The 18793-nt window shown below is 31.6% G+C and overlaps 1 protein-coding gene across 2 annotated transcripts in view; it reads left to right on the top strand.

Moving 5' to 3' along the window:
- The window catches only part of LOC115877443 (neurotrimin-like), a 215281-nt gene that overhangs the window by 168742 nt on the left and 27746 nt on the right, over positions 1-18793 (top strand). For both annotated transcript variants that reach the window (XM_030893597.1, XM_030893598.1), the window contains one exon: positions 11455-11592. In XM_030893597.1, coding sequence (XP_030749457.1) covers positions 11455-11592 — 138 coding nt within the window. The remainder of the gene's footprint in view (positions 1-11454; positions 11593-18793) is intronic.

Below are 18793 nucleotides of genomic sequence, written 5' to 3'. Positions count from 1 at the left end.
AAAATCTCAATTTTTTTAAATGGGACACCCTATATATTATCATTTTTTCTGATAGATTTTACAAAACTCTTCAACTTTTTTTAAGTATGTCATATACCTATTTTTAATTGTTTGCGATTTATTCCCATTTTTTCTATTTTTACCCATATTTTTAATACAATTACCCTATATAATCATAGTTGCCATGACAAAACAAAACTCTTTATTGCTTGCCTTTAACAAGTAGCTTCATAATTAGTTACAATTCCTGGTATTAGTTAAAATTAATTAACTTTACTCAAATAGACTAAATCGCAGTAGTGAATTTCTTGTGTATTTCTATATTATGATAAATGACACTTGGGATTTTTCGTCGAGGCGAATAGCCACAGATTAGGGATCGGAGTGTTTGGGCCGAGAGCTACTTACTCCGAACCAATGGGCACTTACCCTAGTATCCTACAGGCAGAAATCTACGCTATCGAGAGATGCGTACAACTTATCTTAGATAGGAACTATCGGAAACAAGAAATAGCCATCTTGTCTGATAGTCAAGCAGCGTTAAAGGCGATCAACTCAGTATCAATCAATTCGAAATTGGTCAAAGAATGCATAGAGAAGCTGAATAAATTAGGCAAAGAAAACAAAGTCCTCCTACACTGGGTGCCTGCTCACCAAGGGATAGAAGGCAATGAAAAAGCAAATAATCTAGCTAGGAAAGCAGCGAACACTCCACTAACTGAACCAGAACCGTTCTGCTTTCCAAGTGGTAACCAACTCAAGGCGGAACTCAAGAACTTGGAAGATTCCATCCGCAACCTGGAATGGAAATTTTCCAATGGTCTAAGACACTCGAAGAAGTTTCTGAGGGCTTATGATGAAGAAAAATCACAGATCTTCCTGGGTCTGAGTAAGAACAATCTTCGGATTGTCACGGGGTTTTTAACAGGACACTGTCTCCTCAATGAACACCTCAGTAGATTGAAACTAAGAAGAAACGGCGAATGCAGATTCTGTGGGGAAGATGGGGAAACACCAGTACACCTCATCAGTGAGTGCGCCGAGACGACAACCATTCGTGCCATGAATTTTGGTACGACTGATATTGGAGATGGAGAACTACCCTCTATAAAACCGTCCCAGATACCGGCTTTTGTCAAAGCTCTGGGACTGTATGATGAGTTATGATTCAAGAAAGGGGGACACAATGGATCTGTAAGGTCGAAGTGATTAACCCCCCTCCCACTCATTCTAAATTCTAAAAAAAATTCTAATTCTAATTCTAGCCACAGATTAGCGTAATACTAGATTACCTAATTGCTAACGACTATTGATATAGGAATTTTCTTCGACATACAGTAAAGTTTTTTCTCGTAGTAATTCTGGTTTATAAATTTGATAAAGCCCATTTACTACTGCCGCGAAACCGTCCCATTACACACTGAAGATGTTTTCTAGATAATATACATCTATTCTTATAGTACTTTGCTAATAATATATAGTACTGAACCAAAAAATGTGTTTTTCCAGGCTTGTCCGTATATCAGTCACATTGACTAATTAATTTGAAGAAAATCTGTAACTATTATCTTTACCATTTATACTTATTACAACAAATTAAACTAAAATTCAAATTTTGTTCTTAACTTGCTTAACGGACATGAAATTGTGATAATTATTACTTTTTGTCATGGCAACTAAAAAAATATGGGTAAAAATAGAAAAAATTGGAATAAATCGCGAACTAATAAAAATAGGTATATGACATACCTAATAAAAGTTGAAAAGTTTTGTAAAATCTATCAGAAAAAATGATAATATATAGGGTGTACCATTTAAAAAAATTTAAATTTCTTAATTTTAAGTAGTTGAAATTCATAAATATATTTTGCACACCCTGTAGCATTTAACTAAAATATCTTAACATATATCTTCTTTTTAATCTCTATAGAACTATCATACCAAGTTTTGGTATTCCAACTTCAGAAACAATGGTACTACTGGCAATTTTTTAGCACACTGCAATTTAACATTTGTTTAAACAAATTTAAATATTTCAAAAACTGTTAATTTTAGGTATATAACATTATATATAAAAAAGTTATAAAATTTTACGCAGAATCTAAAAATAAAATAAAGAATAGGGTGTTGCCTTTAAAAAAACATATGTTATATCCGCCACACTTTTTTGAAGCGCCCTGTATACTCTGTAATAATTTTAAAATATGCATCTTAACCTTCCCTATAACTTTTGTATTAAACATTTTTTTGTAAACCTCGAAACAAATGAGATAATGGACTTTACTCTGTCGTTGACTCACCCTGTACAAGACACCTTAATAGCCGTAAAAAGCTCATGACAACTTTATTAGAATATTTTGGCCCTATATGTCTCTTAACTGCTGTTAAGAAGGTGAGGTTCGTTGATGTAAATAATAACTTTTTATATATTTATAATTAATTTATTTTTGTTTACTAAAATATTTTGATTAAAAGAAAATATAAAAAAGTGGGCAACGCTGTGCCGGTCAAGCTTAATCACGTGACTTAAAGTTTATTTGGTATGATCTGTATCTAAGTTTTTAAACAATAACACTTGCCAAGACACCCTGTATAAATAAATTTTATCAAAAACACCTCGCAGACTGTCACAAACATGAAATAATATATTTCTTTCAACTTTAATAGCAAAATATCTACTATGCCTGTGACATTATTCTTTTACTACAGAGTCTAGTAGCTCAAATATACATTTCCTTTAGCGTTTACCTGTTCCCAACAAAGTTCCTATTATTGTACGGGAACTTTCATGAAATAATTGACTCTTATGAGCATTTTCTCCGTCTTGTCGAGCAAAAATGAAACTCGCTTTCCACTTGGAAGGAGTCTAACTTCAAAGCAAATCAGGTTTTGATGCAGTTCTTCAAGTCGGCGGAGTTGGCGCTGTTAAGTTTCAAATTAAAGACATGAGGCTGTATGAGTAGGGTCGAATTAACGTGATGTAGGGAAGAAAATTATGACTAATATGCAACAGAGATTTCCTTGAAATTTTAGGGTACGTTGAACTGCATTGTTTTTTTTGTAACATAATAATGTTTAGGTCATAGGCTGGGGGCTAGCTCATATACCGTACCGGCAACTCTTAATTTTGGGTCGGTATTTGCATGTGTGGAAGTAAAGGTTGTCGCCCACTAGACCGCTGCGCGGCGCGGCGCTGGGAAGACAATTTTTCCGGCTGCGAAGGGACTGCGCCCACTATAGCGCGCTTTTGAAGCGCGGCAACGCTATTTAGTTATAGTCGAAGTGTTTTTTACTTACTGTAGTTTAGTTTTTAAAGCAATGAGTTCAAGTACGGACGAAAGCGTATTTTTTGTGCTCTTCTAACAGAGGAAGAGGGGTGAGGAAAAGTTTGGACTCATACGATTAACAAAAAAGAAAGAAGTTTGGAGAATTTTACCATGTTTTTCCAGATTTAATAAAAGACAAAATCATTTTTTTCAGTATTACAAAATATAAAGGAAACATTTTACGCACTCCTCAATTGAGGGTTTTAGAAGAAAAAACACCGGGTATATCTACACATCATATTTTTTCAGAAGAGACAAATTACTAATATTTTTGATAATTCTTATTTATTCTGATGTGTATATTAGTTATGTGGTCAAAAAAACCCTGATCTTTTTTATATATTTAGGTAATTAGAATTTAAAAATTGGAGATTGTCACTTTTGTTAAAAAGTGGAGATTGCCAGTTTTGCCTCTACACCCCTCAATTATATTAAATCTTTGATAGAAAGGCATTTCGTCCATCTGTCTCTAGTGAGGGAAGACTAAAAAAATATCATATTCCTTTATGAAAATCGATTTGCCTAATTTACCTTTAAAAATACAATTCTGCCATTGATACATATCACTAGTTCCTAGTCAAAAAGCCAACTGAAAAGACTCGAATGCAAAATTATCTCCCTTGTGAGTACGCACACTGCAACGCGCCGAAACGCGGGAGACGGAAAAAAGTTGCTAGAGAAGTCTTCCGACTTCTTGACGGAAATTCCGTGGAGCGCTTCTGCGCTGCGCGCTCTAATGTGCGTTGGTCCATTTAAATACATGGCAAGCAGACAAAAGAAATTTCCACATGGTGCCGCGCCGCGTCGCGCCGCGGTCTAGTGGGCGACAACCTTAAATCGCATAGAGATATTATTAAGTCGGAGTGGGAGAAATGCGACAGTGTGCCGTTGCAGCGTTGTCATATTTCTCCGGTACGCCTTTCCCTATCAAGAAAATTAAAATCACGATCGCTTATTTTTAAATGTAGCTAGTTCTAGCTGGTTTAATCATAAAACTGTACTGTGGTTCCCCCCAAACTCAACCTTATCAATATTATTCTACTAGAAATCGGAATGTGAATATAAATTTTAAAAACAAAAAACGATTTTAAAATGGCTGACAATCGGATACTTGTTAAGAATGGGTCTCCAACATTAGTCGTCTCACACGACTAAAGTCATCAAACCGGACGACCGGCAATCGTATTATGACGTATTTCTATATATATACAACGTACGCCACGTAAAATTTGCGAACGGCCACAGAGCATATAATTTTTCGTATTCCTGGTAAACGATTTCCGACGTTGTCTGTTATTAGTCTATGATAGGTCAATTGTTTGTTGTCAAAAAATTTTTGACGGTTGGCGATTCAACGGTAGGCGTAACCTCACTTTGCGTATCAGTGATTTGTGGATTTGTGCAATTATATTTTAGTTTTTGTTTTCTCCTTAAAAAAATGGGCAGCCAATTTTTTAAGATAGTAATATATACAAAATGTAAAAGAATTGGAACCAGTACCTCATATGCATGTGGGAGGAGGATGGGGTCTGCTGGTTTCCTAAGCTAAAAAATTAGCACACGAAGGGTTCCGTACCACTCATTATCTATACAACTTTAGACACTATATTATTATAAACTTTTTTTCCGATTTAGCTGAAATTTTGAATGCGCGTAATTAAAAGAAATAAGAAACACATTACTAAAAATTGTATTAATTAATAATAAATATGTAAAAAGTAAAAATAAATATGTAAAAATAAGTAAAAGTTAAAAAAAAACGATTAAAAAAAGTCGTCTTGAGTATGATTAGAAACTGCCTTGCTACGGCTCAACGCCTTTAACCACGCGGCCAACCAAGGACTTAAAATATTCTAGGTAAAATTCTTACTTAAAAGATAATGTTTAGTGAAAGTACTTTTTTTATTTATAAACATTTATATTTAATTCTGTTTTTAGTATTTATTCTTATAGCGGCAACATAGATACATTATCTGTAAAAATTTCAACTGTCGTCTAGCTATAACGGTTCATAAGATAGACCTTTGTGACCGACGGACGGACGGACGGACAGCGAAGTCTTAGTAATAGGGTTTCCGTTTTTACCCATTGGGTACGGAACCCTAAAAAAAGAAATTAAGATGCGCCAGTGTAATGCAGCATCTCTTCCGGATAAAAAGCATTCGTGGGTGGAGGCAAGACATCACTACTACTATTATTATTTTGCAAAAGCCTCGACCACTTTCTGTAAAATGTAGATGAATGTCTAAATGCCTTTTTAGTGTTTTTTTTAGGCATAATAAAAAAAATTAAGTTTGTTTTCAAAAACTTTATTAGGTTATGTCTATCATTAGGTCGCAAATGCTACTTAATGGGTTGTATTTACGGACGTAAATAAAGATACGTAAATTAGGTTATAAATATGAATATAAAATACAACAAAATATAATATAACTCCGTCCATTTACTTTTAGTGCATAGCAATCGTGTAACTTTTTTATTGGTAAAGATTTTCACATACTGTCTATGAAGAAAATATAGTAGAAATATTAAGAAAGTTTTAAATAAAACTACAATCAATTATTTTTTAATGGATTCGAGATATCGATTTATGAATTCAGAGTTCTAATAGTGCGACCACTGTCGAACACCAACTCAATTCCACTTAATTTTACCAAAGGTGTAAGGTGTTTCACTTAAAAAAAATTGCACTTAAAAATTTACAAGCTATAGGGAAAATTACAACGACTCGTTAATAAATAAACAAATGACGTATCACGAGACGTAATTAAATTGTAAATTTGAAGGCATGATATACAACTTTCCCTAGAATTTTAACGTGACTGATATGTCGACCGGTCTTTCACGTCTCTTAGCAATGTGCATAAATTCTCGGTTTATTTCATAGGTTTGGCAACGTTTTTACTGTTCACTCTTTGTTCAGTACATTATAAACACACTGTATTCTTCTTACATACGGAAATCTCGACCCGAAACTAACCTTTGCCAGCCCTTAGTATGAAACACTTTTGCACACTTGTTTTCTAATTATGGCAAGTTTTTCCCTTGCGAACTTTTTTATACGACGTAACATCTCGATATCTGTAACATCAACACCTTTCGAAAGCCACCAGTTTGTTAATTTCATCTGTTTTAAGAGTCCACGCTTCGGCACCATACAATAAGGTCGAAAACACGTAGCATCGGAGCAGTCTTATTCTTATATCTAGGTTTATATCTCTATTCATCTTTTGATCCTAACTCCATCGCCTGCAACATCTTTAGCTCGGGTCTCTCTGATCATGAAGCAGTTTTACCTGAATTTTCGATAAAGTCCAAAATCAAAAATGCCCCTCGTAAATTATGCCGTATTTTTTCAGAAAAGGATGCTCAAAAGTTCAGCCACTTATGTAAAACAACCAACTGGGATACTAGCTCTTATGATGTCGACACCGAATTTTCTATTTTCGTAAAAACATTAACCAGTCTAGCGTTCAAATCCTTTCCTCTTAGGCCTATCAAAAATAAGCATAATAAACCTTGGACCACTAAAGGTCTACGCATATCTTTTAAAAACATATGTTCATTATCTCACTTAAAAAAATTCTCAGACAGTGTCTTCTTCCACAATTACGTAAAACGATACAGAAAAATTTATCATAAGACTATAAGAGCCGCTAAGGACCTTTATTATAATAGGAGAATAGTCAATCCTGGTGATGTTGCTAAAGAAACATAGTCTATTGTGAATGAATTAAAAACAAAGCTTCTTCGTCTAGCAATATCTCTACCTCACCTGAGAACCTTAACGATTACTTTGTAAATGTAGCGAAAAACTTAATTAATACCATATGTCCTTTTCATGATCCACTTTCTTATCTGTCTAATGATAATGTAAACTTACACAATTTCTTTTTTTCGCCCGTAGTTTTAGAAGAGCTTCACAGTACAATTAAGCATTTTAGGACATACATTTATACGAACTTTTTTACTTATTTTTATCTGCAGAATATACTGCTAAAGTTGCCGGAATACAGTTCGGACCACCCTGTATATTATATTTCAGAAATCTGCCTAAGGTGTAGCCCGATCCTATCGTGTTAAGCTTCACCGAAAAGTCCAAACACACGTGCTTTGATTAAGGTTTGATTATGGTTTGCAGGGTAAAATAGAGGGGGGGGGGCAAAAGGGGAATAGGTCGAAGGAAGCTATCCTGGCTGAGAAATATTCGTCATTGAACAGGACTTCCAAGCACTCCAAGTCGCTGCAATTAACAGAACCATCTGACGAGGAAGAAAAAGATGAACGCCTATGCAGGAATCTGCACGGCACCTTAAGAAGAAAAATGGTTTCACAAAACTTTAGTCTATTTCCGTGTTGTAACAGAATTTTAAATTATGTCTTTTTCTTTGTGTCTTTTTTTTCGGCAAAATTTAGTCCAAGCATAAGGAATATTTTGTTAATGTTTGACCATCAAAACCTTAAAAATAAAGAAGTTGTATAAAAATGTGCTACAATACAGATATAGTATAATCCTTTATCTTTAATTTCCTTCTTCGTTTTTGTAAAAATAGCTAGCCAGTTTTACATAAAACGCTAAATGCCGAACGCTTATTTTGCTACTTTTTCGGACTAGTGAAATTGACTCTTAAAACACCCTGTCTATTTTAAATTTTGTAACCTATTTGTAACAGAGTTTATTTTATGTTTAATAAAACCAGCAAATAATTATCTCCCCAGTGCATTTCCTTCTATTCTTCCAGTAAAAATGGGACCCGCTGTTCACTCTAAGCGCAGCCAACTTCAAAGCAAATCACGTTTTGATGAAATTCCTCGAACGGGCAAAGTCGTCGACGTTAAGTTTCTCATTAAGGACGTGAGATTAGATTAGAAGGGCAAAATTAGCATGTAGGAGGTAAAGGAGATGTTTAGTGTGCAACCGAGGTGCTGCCTAAATTGTGGTTTTAAATAAAATTCAGAAAACAGTTCCCGTTAGAAGTTTGACTTACATGTCATAAAATGAAAGTAGAAGAAGCGGCCTCTTTAGTTTGTTTTGGCACTAAAATCATGAAATATTAGCTTTGTTCGCACAGCGACCTATTGTCAATTTATATCTACGCATTGTTTGTTTCTAACTTGACCCAAACCTGTTTGTGGATTATACTTCTGCAAACGAGAGATTGAAATCAACTGCCAACGGGTGAATCCACCACTAACGAAAATACAAATTTATTTCTCTTGTAAAGACAGTCCGGGACATCCTGTATATATTCCAGGGTGGGCCAAAAAAATCGACTTTCTTACATTTTGTACTCTGAAAAAAGGTTGGTATAGTCTGCGAAACGAATAAGTTTGAATTTGACAGTTCCCGCGGGTTTTTATAGTGTTAATTTTATTAGGTTAGCGACATGCGGCCATGCTGGCGCAATGCCGTCTCTAATAGAACAGTCTCGGAACGAGATTTATGACGTCACGCTAGTTAGATACTACTAATAATACTAATATTCACACCACACACCACATAATGTTTACTGAAATTAATAAACTAATATAAACTTGTCAAAAGATGACCAGATATCTTTTAAAATTATTATTCTTAACACTAAAACTACCTACATTGACTATGGAGTACGACTTCAGCCATGAATATTTTATATGTATTTTTTTGGATTATATATTCGACACTATTTTTTTCATATGACACAACACTGATGAAGGCTATAATGTTAGCCGAAACGTTTTTTTAAACCAAATAAAAATAATGAAAACCCAAATGAAAACTTAATCAGCGTTTTTGCCGAAAAAAAATCCCAAGAAAATAAAAAATTTTAGAATAATTTTACAAATAAAATGACAGCGATCTTTATTTCATAGCCATCGCTGACGCATTTTTTTCTATGATATTATATTATTTGCAAATATAATTTTTCGATCATTCATACTTGCAAAATAAACATATAAATTTTGTGAATGTAAATAATAATACATCACTATTAGTAGATATTGAACATTTTTTTGTTAAATTAGATCGACTTTAAAACACCAAAACTTAAAATATATTTTACATTTTACCCATTATATTATGTACCTATTCATTATTTGCATATTGTAAAACATTTGCTGCATTTGTATGGTTCATAGTTTATTTGTCAAACTATTTATTACTACAAATAATATATATTGTATTTATTATCTGTATATTATGTATATTTCATGTAAACTATATAATTTTTAAAATACAAACCAAAAATACGAGGAATAATTATGTTTTCCATGTATTCTACAACATATTTATTAATCCGTAGTATCTAACTAGCGTGATGTCATAAATCTCGAGGCTGTTCTATTAGAGACGGTATTTGTCTGATATTTAGAAAAATATAAAGCTGATGACATTTTGCTTTTGACAATTATGACATTTTATGTTGATTTTTGCAAGAAGAGGAAGAACTGTCACTTGTTTTATTATTTTCCTTTTCTATTTTACGAAAGTAAAAAGAGTTACCTATCTGATTCGTTCGGGCTCAATTTAAAGAATATCCGTAATTGTTTTGGTAGAGGGATTTTATATTTGCCATATTGTTAAAAAATAACGGTTAAAATTCAAAGTTATTCATTTTATAGACTACAGACACCCCAAAAAAAATTCTCTCCAAGTATGAGCTCTTAATTTTAATAGAAAGGTTCTCCGCCTATTAGTTTTCTATTTTTCCCTTATTATTAGAAAGAAAAATTCATATCTCGGTATATACGACTTGGAAAAAATATCATATTTGTAGGAAATTCTCTACAAAAAAGGTCACTTACAATTTTTCTGTAAACCTCACAGTTCGAAATTTATTAAAGGCTGAAGTTTGATGATTTTAAGGCAGATTTATTTTTTCTTATGAATTTTATAACTCGTTAACAAAAAATTATTATGATACGCGCAACTCACGGTTTAGTAGAAAATTCACTGCTCTACAAAAATTGTTTCTCATGATTAATCGATTAAATTAACCGTTTAAACGATATTCATCATCAAACTTCAATTCACTTCACAATAATTTTAACAGGTTTTGATTAATAATTCGAACAATTCCAATTTAGTTTATGAGTTTCGGGGAAATTCTTACAAATTTAAGTTTCCGCCGTGACACATCCTAGTACATCCTGTTACTTATATTGTTATTGTTATTTAATAAATTTGTTAAGTATTTTATCGTGAGTTTAAATTAGTGGACCCACGTAAAACAATATTATAAGAATACATAATAAATTTCAAATAAATTTTCGGACAGAGAACTTACATAGTAGTTATTTTCACTACAAAAACTTAAATTTATAAAATGTATAAAAATTTTTATTAATGAAAATCTGTTGAAATTAGTGTGCATTGAAATTTAACGATGAATATCTTTTAAACAGTTAATTTAATCGACTAATCATAAGAAACCATTTTTGTAGGGCAGTGAATTTCCTACAAAACCGTGGATTGAGCGTATCATAATGATTTTTTGTTAATAAGTTATAAAATTCATAAGAAAAAAGAAATCTTAAACCTTAAAATCATCAAATTTCAACCGTTAATAACTTTGAAACGGTGAGGTTTCAAAAAAAATTGTAAGGGGCCTTTTTTGTAGAGCATTCAATTTCCTACAAACATATGAGAATATAACGACATATTCTTTCCAAAAAGTAAATACCGAGAATTTTCCTTTCTAATAATAAGAAAAAAATAGAAAACTGAAATACGAAGGATCTTCCTCTTAAAATTAAGAGCTCATACCTGGAGAGAATTTTTTTGAGGTATCAACTTTTTTTCAGAGTATAAAGTGAAAAAAAAAATCGATTATTTTTACCCATTCTAATATATATTAGGGTGGGTCTATTGAAATTAGAGTGGATTTATTATTATTAGGGTGGGTCTATTATATATTAGGGTGGGCCTATGGTAGTATTATATATTAACGTATATACGTTACTAAAAAACGATTTTATAGTAGAGATTCCTTCAATTTTTACTTTTATTTTCTATAGTTAGTTACACATAAATCAATCTGCAATAAACTGATGCCGTACTAAAGCAACGCTATTCAAATCCGTGTCGATATAGCAGTCACCCACTTGCCGTTGATTTATCTCACATTGCTCCTTTGTCCTGTTCCAGTTGCCCCAATGATCTGGATCCAGAATCAGCTGGTGGGGGCCATGGAGGGCCAGCAAATCACTCTGGAGTGTCATTCGGAGGCCTATCCCAAATCGATTAACTACTGGACCAAAGACGATGGACACATCATTTCACAAGGTACATTATTTCGCAATTTCGCTGTATAACAGTTATAATTAATGTTCTTTTTCTAAAATGGGGGTATATTTGTCATAATGGTTAATGAGAAAAGGTTTTAATAGAAATTGAACTTTTTTTATTTAATTTGTTATGAATGCATAATATATTATGCCCTGATAAACAGTTTATTAGAAAAATAGCTTTAGTGGTAACTATTGAGCAATTTTTGTCTCCTAGGATTTTGTTAAAAAAAGTAATGAAATTAAAATCGAGGTTTACATGTTTACATGTAATTTAGAAAATTATTTGTAAAGTTAATTTTACATTAATTTCCAAATATGATGAACACATTATTTTACAAGGTATATTATTTCAAAATTTCTCTGTATAACGTTTGAAATGAATGTTTCTTATATACAGGGTCTCAAAAAAATAGTGTATCTAACTCTGGAGGGTGATTCTACCATATAAAATTTAAACAAAAAGTTTCTATGAACATATGCCCTAAAATGCTTCCCGAAGAAATTACAGCCTTCGAAAGATTCAATAAAAATAATATATTTTGTTTATTTTCAATTTTCTAGTGACACTTAGTAGCTATTTTCAAAATCAACATTGGTTTATGGACTTTATTTACATTTATAACAGGTTATTTTTATTTAATTTACCTACAATAAAATTAAGAAGTAAGTATTTATTATTGTATCAAGAAAAATGAAGCAGTATCTGCTGGCAGAAAGGATGGATATGTTAGTAGTGATTTTATTTTGTGAGGACAATTGCTTGGTTGGTCTAAAGGGTTTAGGCCCAAAGATATCCAAATAGAAATTTTCTTTGCAAGCGTTCCTCTGAAAAACTAGTTTTCTTATTTCGCATAGCTGATAGTGCGGTATATAAAAAACCTATTAGGCAGAAACCTGTCGTTGGAAGTGAAGTAAATGAATTTGCCTTAATTGGCTTTTTTATAGAAAATCCAATATATCTACGCTTTTTATTCAAAATCTGAGCCAGATAGGTATAGGAAACCCTAATATAGTTTGAAAGAGCATTTAGATCTGCTTCGATTTATTTAAAAAAATACATAGTGTTGTATTTGAAATAACGAAGTTTTTATGTAAAATAAATATTTAAAATAGACCAGCAATTTTTGATACCCCTGTATACATTTAAGGAAGCAATAACATTTTTTAGTGAAGTTTATTTCTGTGGCTTCAAAGTCAGCACAAGAATTAATTCTGAAAAGCAATGTACAGGGTGTTGACAATCTTTTTTATTATAGCATGCATATTTAAATATCTCAGAAACCAAAGCATTTAATCATTTAAGCCATATGAAAAAATATAACTTTGGTATGGATCTTAGTTCTGACACACCCTGTACATTTGAAAATAATTTTAAATTATGCACATTGCCTCTTTACATATGCCCATAAAATATTTTGTTTCTACATCATTTCGTTTTCTTATAATACATAACCGAGGCGAATGAGGTGCGCTACCCTGCATTATGCTATGGTTTATAGTTTATTAGAAAAATATCTTTATTGGCTGGATCTTAATATTTTCCGAATAAAAATAAAAAATTGGTAACAATTATTATTGAAATTAATCAAAATCTCGATACAACTCAGCATTTTGAAATCTATAATTTAATTGGTCGGGGTGGAGGTAATCTGTCATATGATTAATGATTTTATTAGAGTGCTTTAGCTGCTGGGGTTATTAATTGAAACCCGCAGGGACCGATTTTTTTGCACCCTAGGCTGTTTTGCCCTGTTCTTTTTGTCCAGTAGCGTCGCGCTGACCCTCGCTCAAAAAATGATTTACGTACTTATGTTTTAACTTTTTTTGTACAGGGGTTAATTCAGTTTTTAAACTTGATTTTTTTTTCATTATTAATTTGTCACGTTTTTCTTATAAAACTAAAGTGCTTTACCTCTTAAAAACGGTATATTTATTGTTTTATTAGGAGTAAAAATTATACTTTTTGTGGAGAGGCTGTACAGGGTGGGTCAAATTTGACGCTTTTAAAGGGAAACACCATTTTCTATGGGAGATAGACGAAAACTAATATCGGTGTCTGGAGCTCAGTTTTTGTCAAAAACATGATGGTGAAAACCGCATATCGATATCTGTTACCGTTTCGGAGTTACGGGGTGTTTTTCGAAAATATGCACTTTTAACAAATCGCTGTAACTTTTTTGCTATGGAAAGTTTTGTATTTTCATGAAAACATTTTCAAAGCACCTTTTTACGTAGAATTTAATAGTTTAAGTATATTTTTTTTTAAATTAATAATTTAAGAATTATCAACAGAAAATTTGATTTTTTATATGGGACACCCTGTATATTTTTAATTTATTGCAAAGAATTTAAAATTATACTCTGTTTTTTTCTCAGGTAAGATTTCGACAGACGATGACAGAAGAAAAGCAGATGACGTCCCATACCAATCTATTTATTTTACTAAAAAAAGTTTCTAATAATTTTTAACTTATCTATGGATGGGTTTTAATATAAATCCGTCATGCGTCGTGTCTTGTTGTTTTTAACCAGTTTTATTGGTTTATTTAAAAAATGACAGATCGTATTTCAATTTTATTGGTTTGACGGAACGATGAACGACAAACGGACGCCGATGCGTATAAACTCGCCTTTAGATTTTTGTCATTTTTGACGCTTGTCAAAGTCTTGCCAAATTATAGGTTATAATTTTGTGTCAACTTTTGTTAAATACTCTGCGTTTTGGAAGATGATGCATTTTGATTCGTATTATTACGTGTGTTTTGTGTCTTTTGAAGTCAAGTGGAGGAAAAATCGAGTGAAAATTAACTGTAGACTCAGAGCACAGTTTATGGTTAATACTCGCTGCCCAGGCAGAAAGTCTTATACACCAATGAAGTTGCCATCGATAAAGTTTGTATACCATTTCGTCGTAGATAAGTGCATCTCGTATATGGTAGAAGGATCAAACTAAACACATACTAAAAACTGGAGTAGCTGTAAAATATCGACATCACACGATAGGTAAATAATGGATTTTAGTACTGCAGAAAAATAATGTCAAAAGGTACTGGTTTAAAAAAATTAAGATTAAAAGTTAATTAATCAAAGGTATAAAATTTGGTAGGTGTTATTATTAATAATATAGTTTGTTTTATTTACCTATGTTGTTTTATTTATTCCTGTGGAATATTACAAATTTGTATTTGTACATAAGTTATATTGATAAATATAATCATAAATGCGGGTAGTTTCATAAAGCTTTAAAGGAAATAATAGTTCTTTTTTATATTTTTTTGGTATGTAGTGTCTTGTTCTTGTTTGTTTTGTATTAACACATACCGTTTTTATTAAATAAAATAACTCGATTACATTTTTTCAGTTTTATACAGTTTTTTCACAATATTTTGAAGTAATCACTTGTCATCTTGTCAATCAAATTTTAAATATATCCTGCTATTCGTTCCAGTTATACCAACTTATTTCTTTGTAAAATAAAATAAACTACTTTGAAATTAAAATGGCAGACACATCTATCACTATCAAGGATCTTCTCGTTGGACAGACTATACCTTTCCAAAAATATAACACACTTGATATTTTGCTCGATTCCTCTTCGGGATATAGAGTATATAAAAATTCACCCGCTTTAAATGGAAGCACCGGCTGTAATGCAAAAAAATCTAGCTGTGAGCATCAATTAAAACGAAAATAATATTTGCTATGAGAGAATTTTATAACTATTTAAAATATATTTAACCAACATCAACACACATTTAAACTATATCTAACAACAATAAAAATAAATAGGAAACCAAGACATGAGATTTTGCTACAGGTGTTCGACATATCGACCGTTTTCTATTATGGACAGACGGGGCCGTTTTTGAACATTTCTCGCAGATTTCATTAACTCAGTGGGGGTGAAAGATATCTTCTCATAACTGCTAAGTATTTCTAATTCTTGTCTGGATTATATATCCATAGATTATATATCCTTGTCGCAAATATATCCATAGGATTAGATTCATGGGCACTAAGTCAGGCGGCCTCGACGGCCAACGGCTGGAATCTTGGTTAGCTATTCAATTATTCTTGAAATTGGATGCAAAAATTTGCTGATAACTTCAAAGTTTAGAGGCGGTGCGTCGTCTTGCTGGAAAAATATGTTTTCGGGTTCCATTAAGGGCATATCATCAATAAGGGGTCCAAAGCCTACTAGTTAAAAGTGGCGAACTTTTAAAAATTCTGTATTTCGAAGGGGATTATAACAAAATATCAAGTGTGCTATATTTTTAGAAAGGTAATTTTAAATTCTTTTCGGTTAATTAAAAATATAGAGGGTGTCCCAAATAAAAAATAAATTTTTCTGTTGATAACTCTTAAATTATTAATTTTAAAAAAATTATACTTAAACCGTTAAATTCTACGTAAAAAGGTGCTTTGGAAATGTTTTCATAGAAATACAACATTTTCCATAGCAAAAAAGTTACAGCGATTTGTTAAAAATGCACATTTTTGAAAAACACCCCGTAACTCCGAAACGGTAAAAGATATTGATGTGCGGTTTTCACCATCATGTTTTTGATGAAAATTGAGCTCCAGACACCGATATTAGTTTTCGTCTATCTCCTATAGAAAAGGGTGTTTCCATTTAAAAGCGTCGAATTTGACCCACCCTGTACGTTTGACCACATCATTACAGGCAAGGCATAAAAATACATTTTTTATCCGAATAGAACATGCTATTTCTTTTTAAACGTTACAAATAATTTTTTAAACAAGCAGATTTTTTAAACAATTCAGATGTTGCAAATAATATAAAAAGATTTAAAAGTAATACACTGTGAGTAATTATACAGGGTGGTCCGAACTGTATTCCGGAAACTTCGGCAGCATATTCTGCAGATAAAAATAAGTAAAAAAGTTTATTTAAATGTAAGTCCTAAAATGCTCAGTTTCCGAGATACAGGGTATAGAAGTTTCATATTTATTTCTATTTTTTCAAAATAGCTTCTGAAGTAACGTCAATATTTCGATCAAAATTGCTATCTGGGAGGTTTTTTACATGAGAAATTTGATTTTAATGTCAATATGACTTCTATTTGTAGAGGGCGCCACCTACATGTGTATTAACTGTTTTGGAGAGTAATAACTTTTCGTCCGTACCTGTATAAAATTACTGAGTAAAAAAATATTCATTTCCGTGACTTTCCACGTAAAAAATGTCTCTTGGTAAAAATCGCTAGGAGTAATCGTTCTCAAGATATTTAAAATAGAAATAGTCAATACATGTAATTTTTAACAAAAAATAAACACTTTTCTTTTTAGTAGGTAGATATAGTTATTTGAGTGAAATAATAAATCTAGAAAATTTTTATTTTTTTAAATTAATCATACATTTGTTGCGAAAGAATGATGACTAAACAGTTTTTCTTGAACTTTTGGCACAAAACATTTCAAATTTATGATTTCAGTCTAATAACTATTTACTCAACATGTTTAATTTATTTCAATGATGACAAGTATTGATAATTTCGATTCTAAATATCTCGAGAACCATTACTCGTAGCAATTTTTACCAAAAGACCTTTCTTACGTAAAAAACTTTGTGAATGTATATTTTTTTACTCAGTACTTTTATTCAGGTACAGACGAAACGTTACTACTCTTCAAAACGAACGTTAAAAATCATGTTCTTGTCGATAGAAAGCATCTATGAAACTTTTCAGTAGACTTTACAAATATAAACTTCTTCTATTTAGACACTTTTTTTCTTAGAAGCAAACTTTTGGAAGTTTCGACAAATTTATTATTGATTATGTTTAAGAAAGTTCTGTTTAAACTTAAACACTTCTAGCAACTTCACAGAGAGAAAAGTTAGATTTTAAGCAAGCTCATTGCAATATTAAATATATAGAAACCTATTTTTAAACAAACTGTGTAATTTTATATTAAAAAACGATAATGGGTTTGAATTTATAAAGCGGAATTTAGAACAGGGTTCAGATTTTATATATAAATTTATTTAACGATTTATATTTTAAACGTTTATAAATTTGGGGCCATAAATAGAGTTTTGTAATGGGCAATTTTATTGACTGAACCGGATTGATAAATAATTGTTATTTTGGCAAGTTTGTGAATGATATTAATGTGGTGCATTACACTGAACAAAACCTCTTATTTATACAAAAAAAAAACAATTTTTTGTACAATTTGTTCAATTTTTAAAATGTATTTCTTTGGTGCCATTTAATAGGTCTTATAATATTTTCTTTTTATTCCGATTACTTAAAACTTTTTATTGTTAATCTAAGCATAAAACATTATTTTTATATTTTTAATCATGGTGCCGGGTGCCTCTCAAAAGTGACTCACCACTATACAGGGTGGCGCCTCTCATACGCCACGGAGGCTCCAAGGAGAACGACAGTTTGTATTAAAATGAAATGTGAGCATATGTATATGTAGGTTAATTCAGAGCACCTTTTAAAAATATAGAGATTTCTACTGGGTGTCCCCAAAAAAAGTTACATATCAAAGTTGTGTTTTTTGTAATATAATACCCTATATATTAAATTATTTTTGGATTCTGGGAGAAAAGTAAAGGTGAGTTTTATAAGAGAATTATATGACTAAAATGTAAGGTTTTTGACATATTGAACATTTTCTAGAAATAAAGAACAATTTTTAAATTACAATAAAAACTACCTAAATTGGAATTTACCCGGTATAGCCTAATATATAGTTCAATTAACTACTGTACTTTAAATCAAATTAAAACTTGATCCAAAAAGTTATACAGGGTGAGATGAAATTAATATTGAACATTGGTCACCTTTAAAAGCATGTTATTCTTTTATTTTTAATGGATCGCAGTATATTATTCCGATACTCAATGGAGAATTGATGTCTCTTCTAAATACTATTAAGGTTGCCTACCCCTCAAACAAAGATTTTTCTAGATATTTTCGTTTACATGATTTGATCTGAGTAGATGTTCATTATTTGATAAAATCTAGGTGGCTGTGATATGTCTGACGTTACTTTAACATAGCTGTCTAATTAGTCCAACTTTAACAACTAGTTATCACATAAAAAATTCTCAGAAATTTGCCGAAAATGCAAACTTCCGTCCTACATAGAGAGGATTGATATGATTCTGTTAGTTGGTGAATGCAGTGTGCATTCAATTGTTTCCATTAGAAAAAACA

Source organism: Sitophilus oryzae, unplaced genomic scaffold (assembly GCF_002938485.1).
Source record: "Sitophilus oryzae breed Bouriz unplaced genomic scaffold, Soryzae_2.0 scaffold_1492_pilon_pilon, whole genome shotgun sequence".
In the NCBI taxonomy this organism is placed as follows: domain Eukaryota; kingdom Metazoa; phylum Arthropoda; class Insecta; order Coleoptera; family Curculionidae; genus Sitophilus; species Sitophilus oryzae.
Note: the sequence above shows the minus strand (reverse complement) of the source record. Positions and strands in the feature narration are given on the sequence as shown.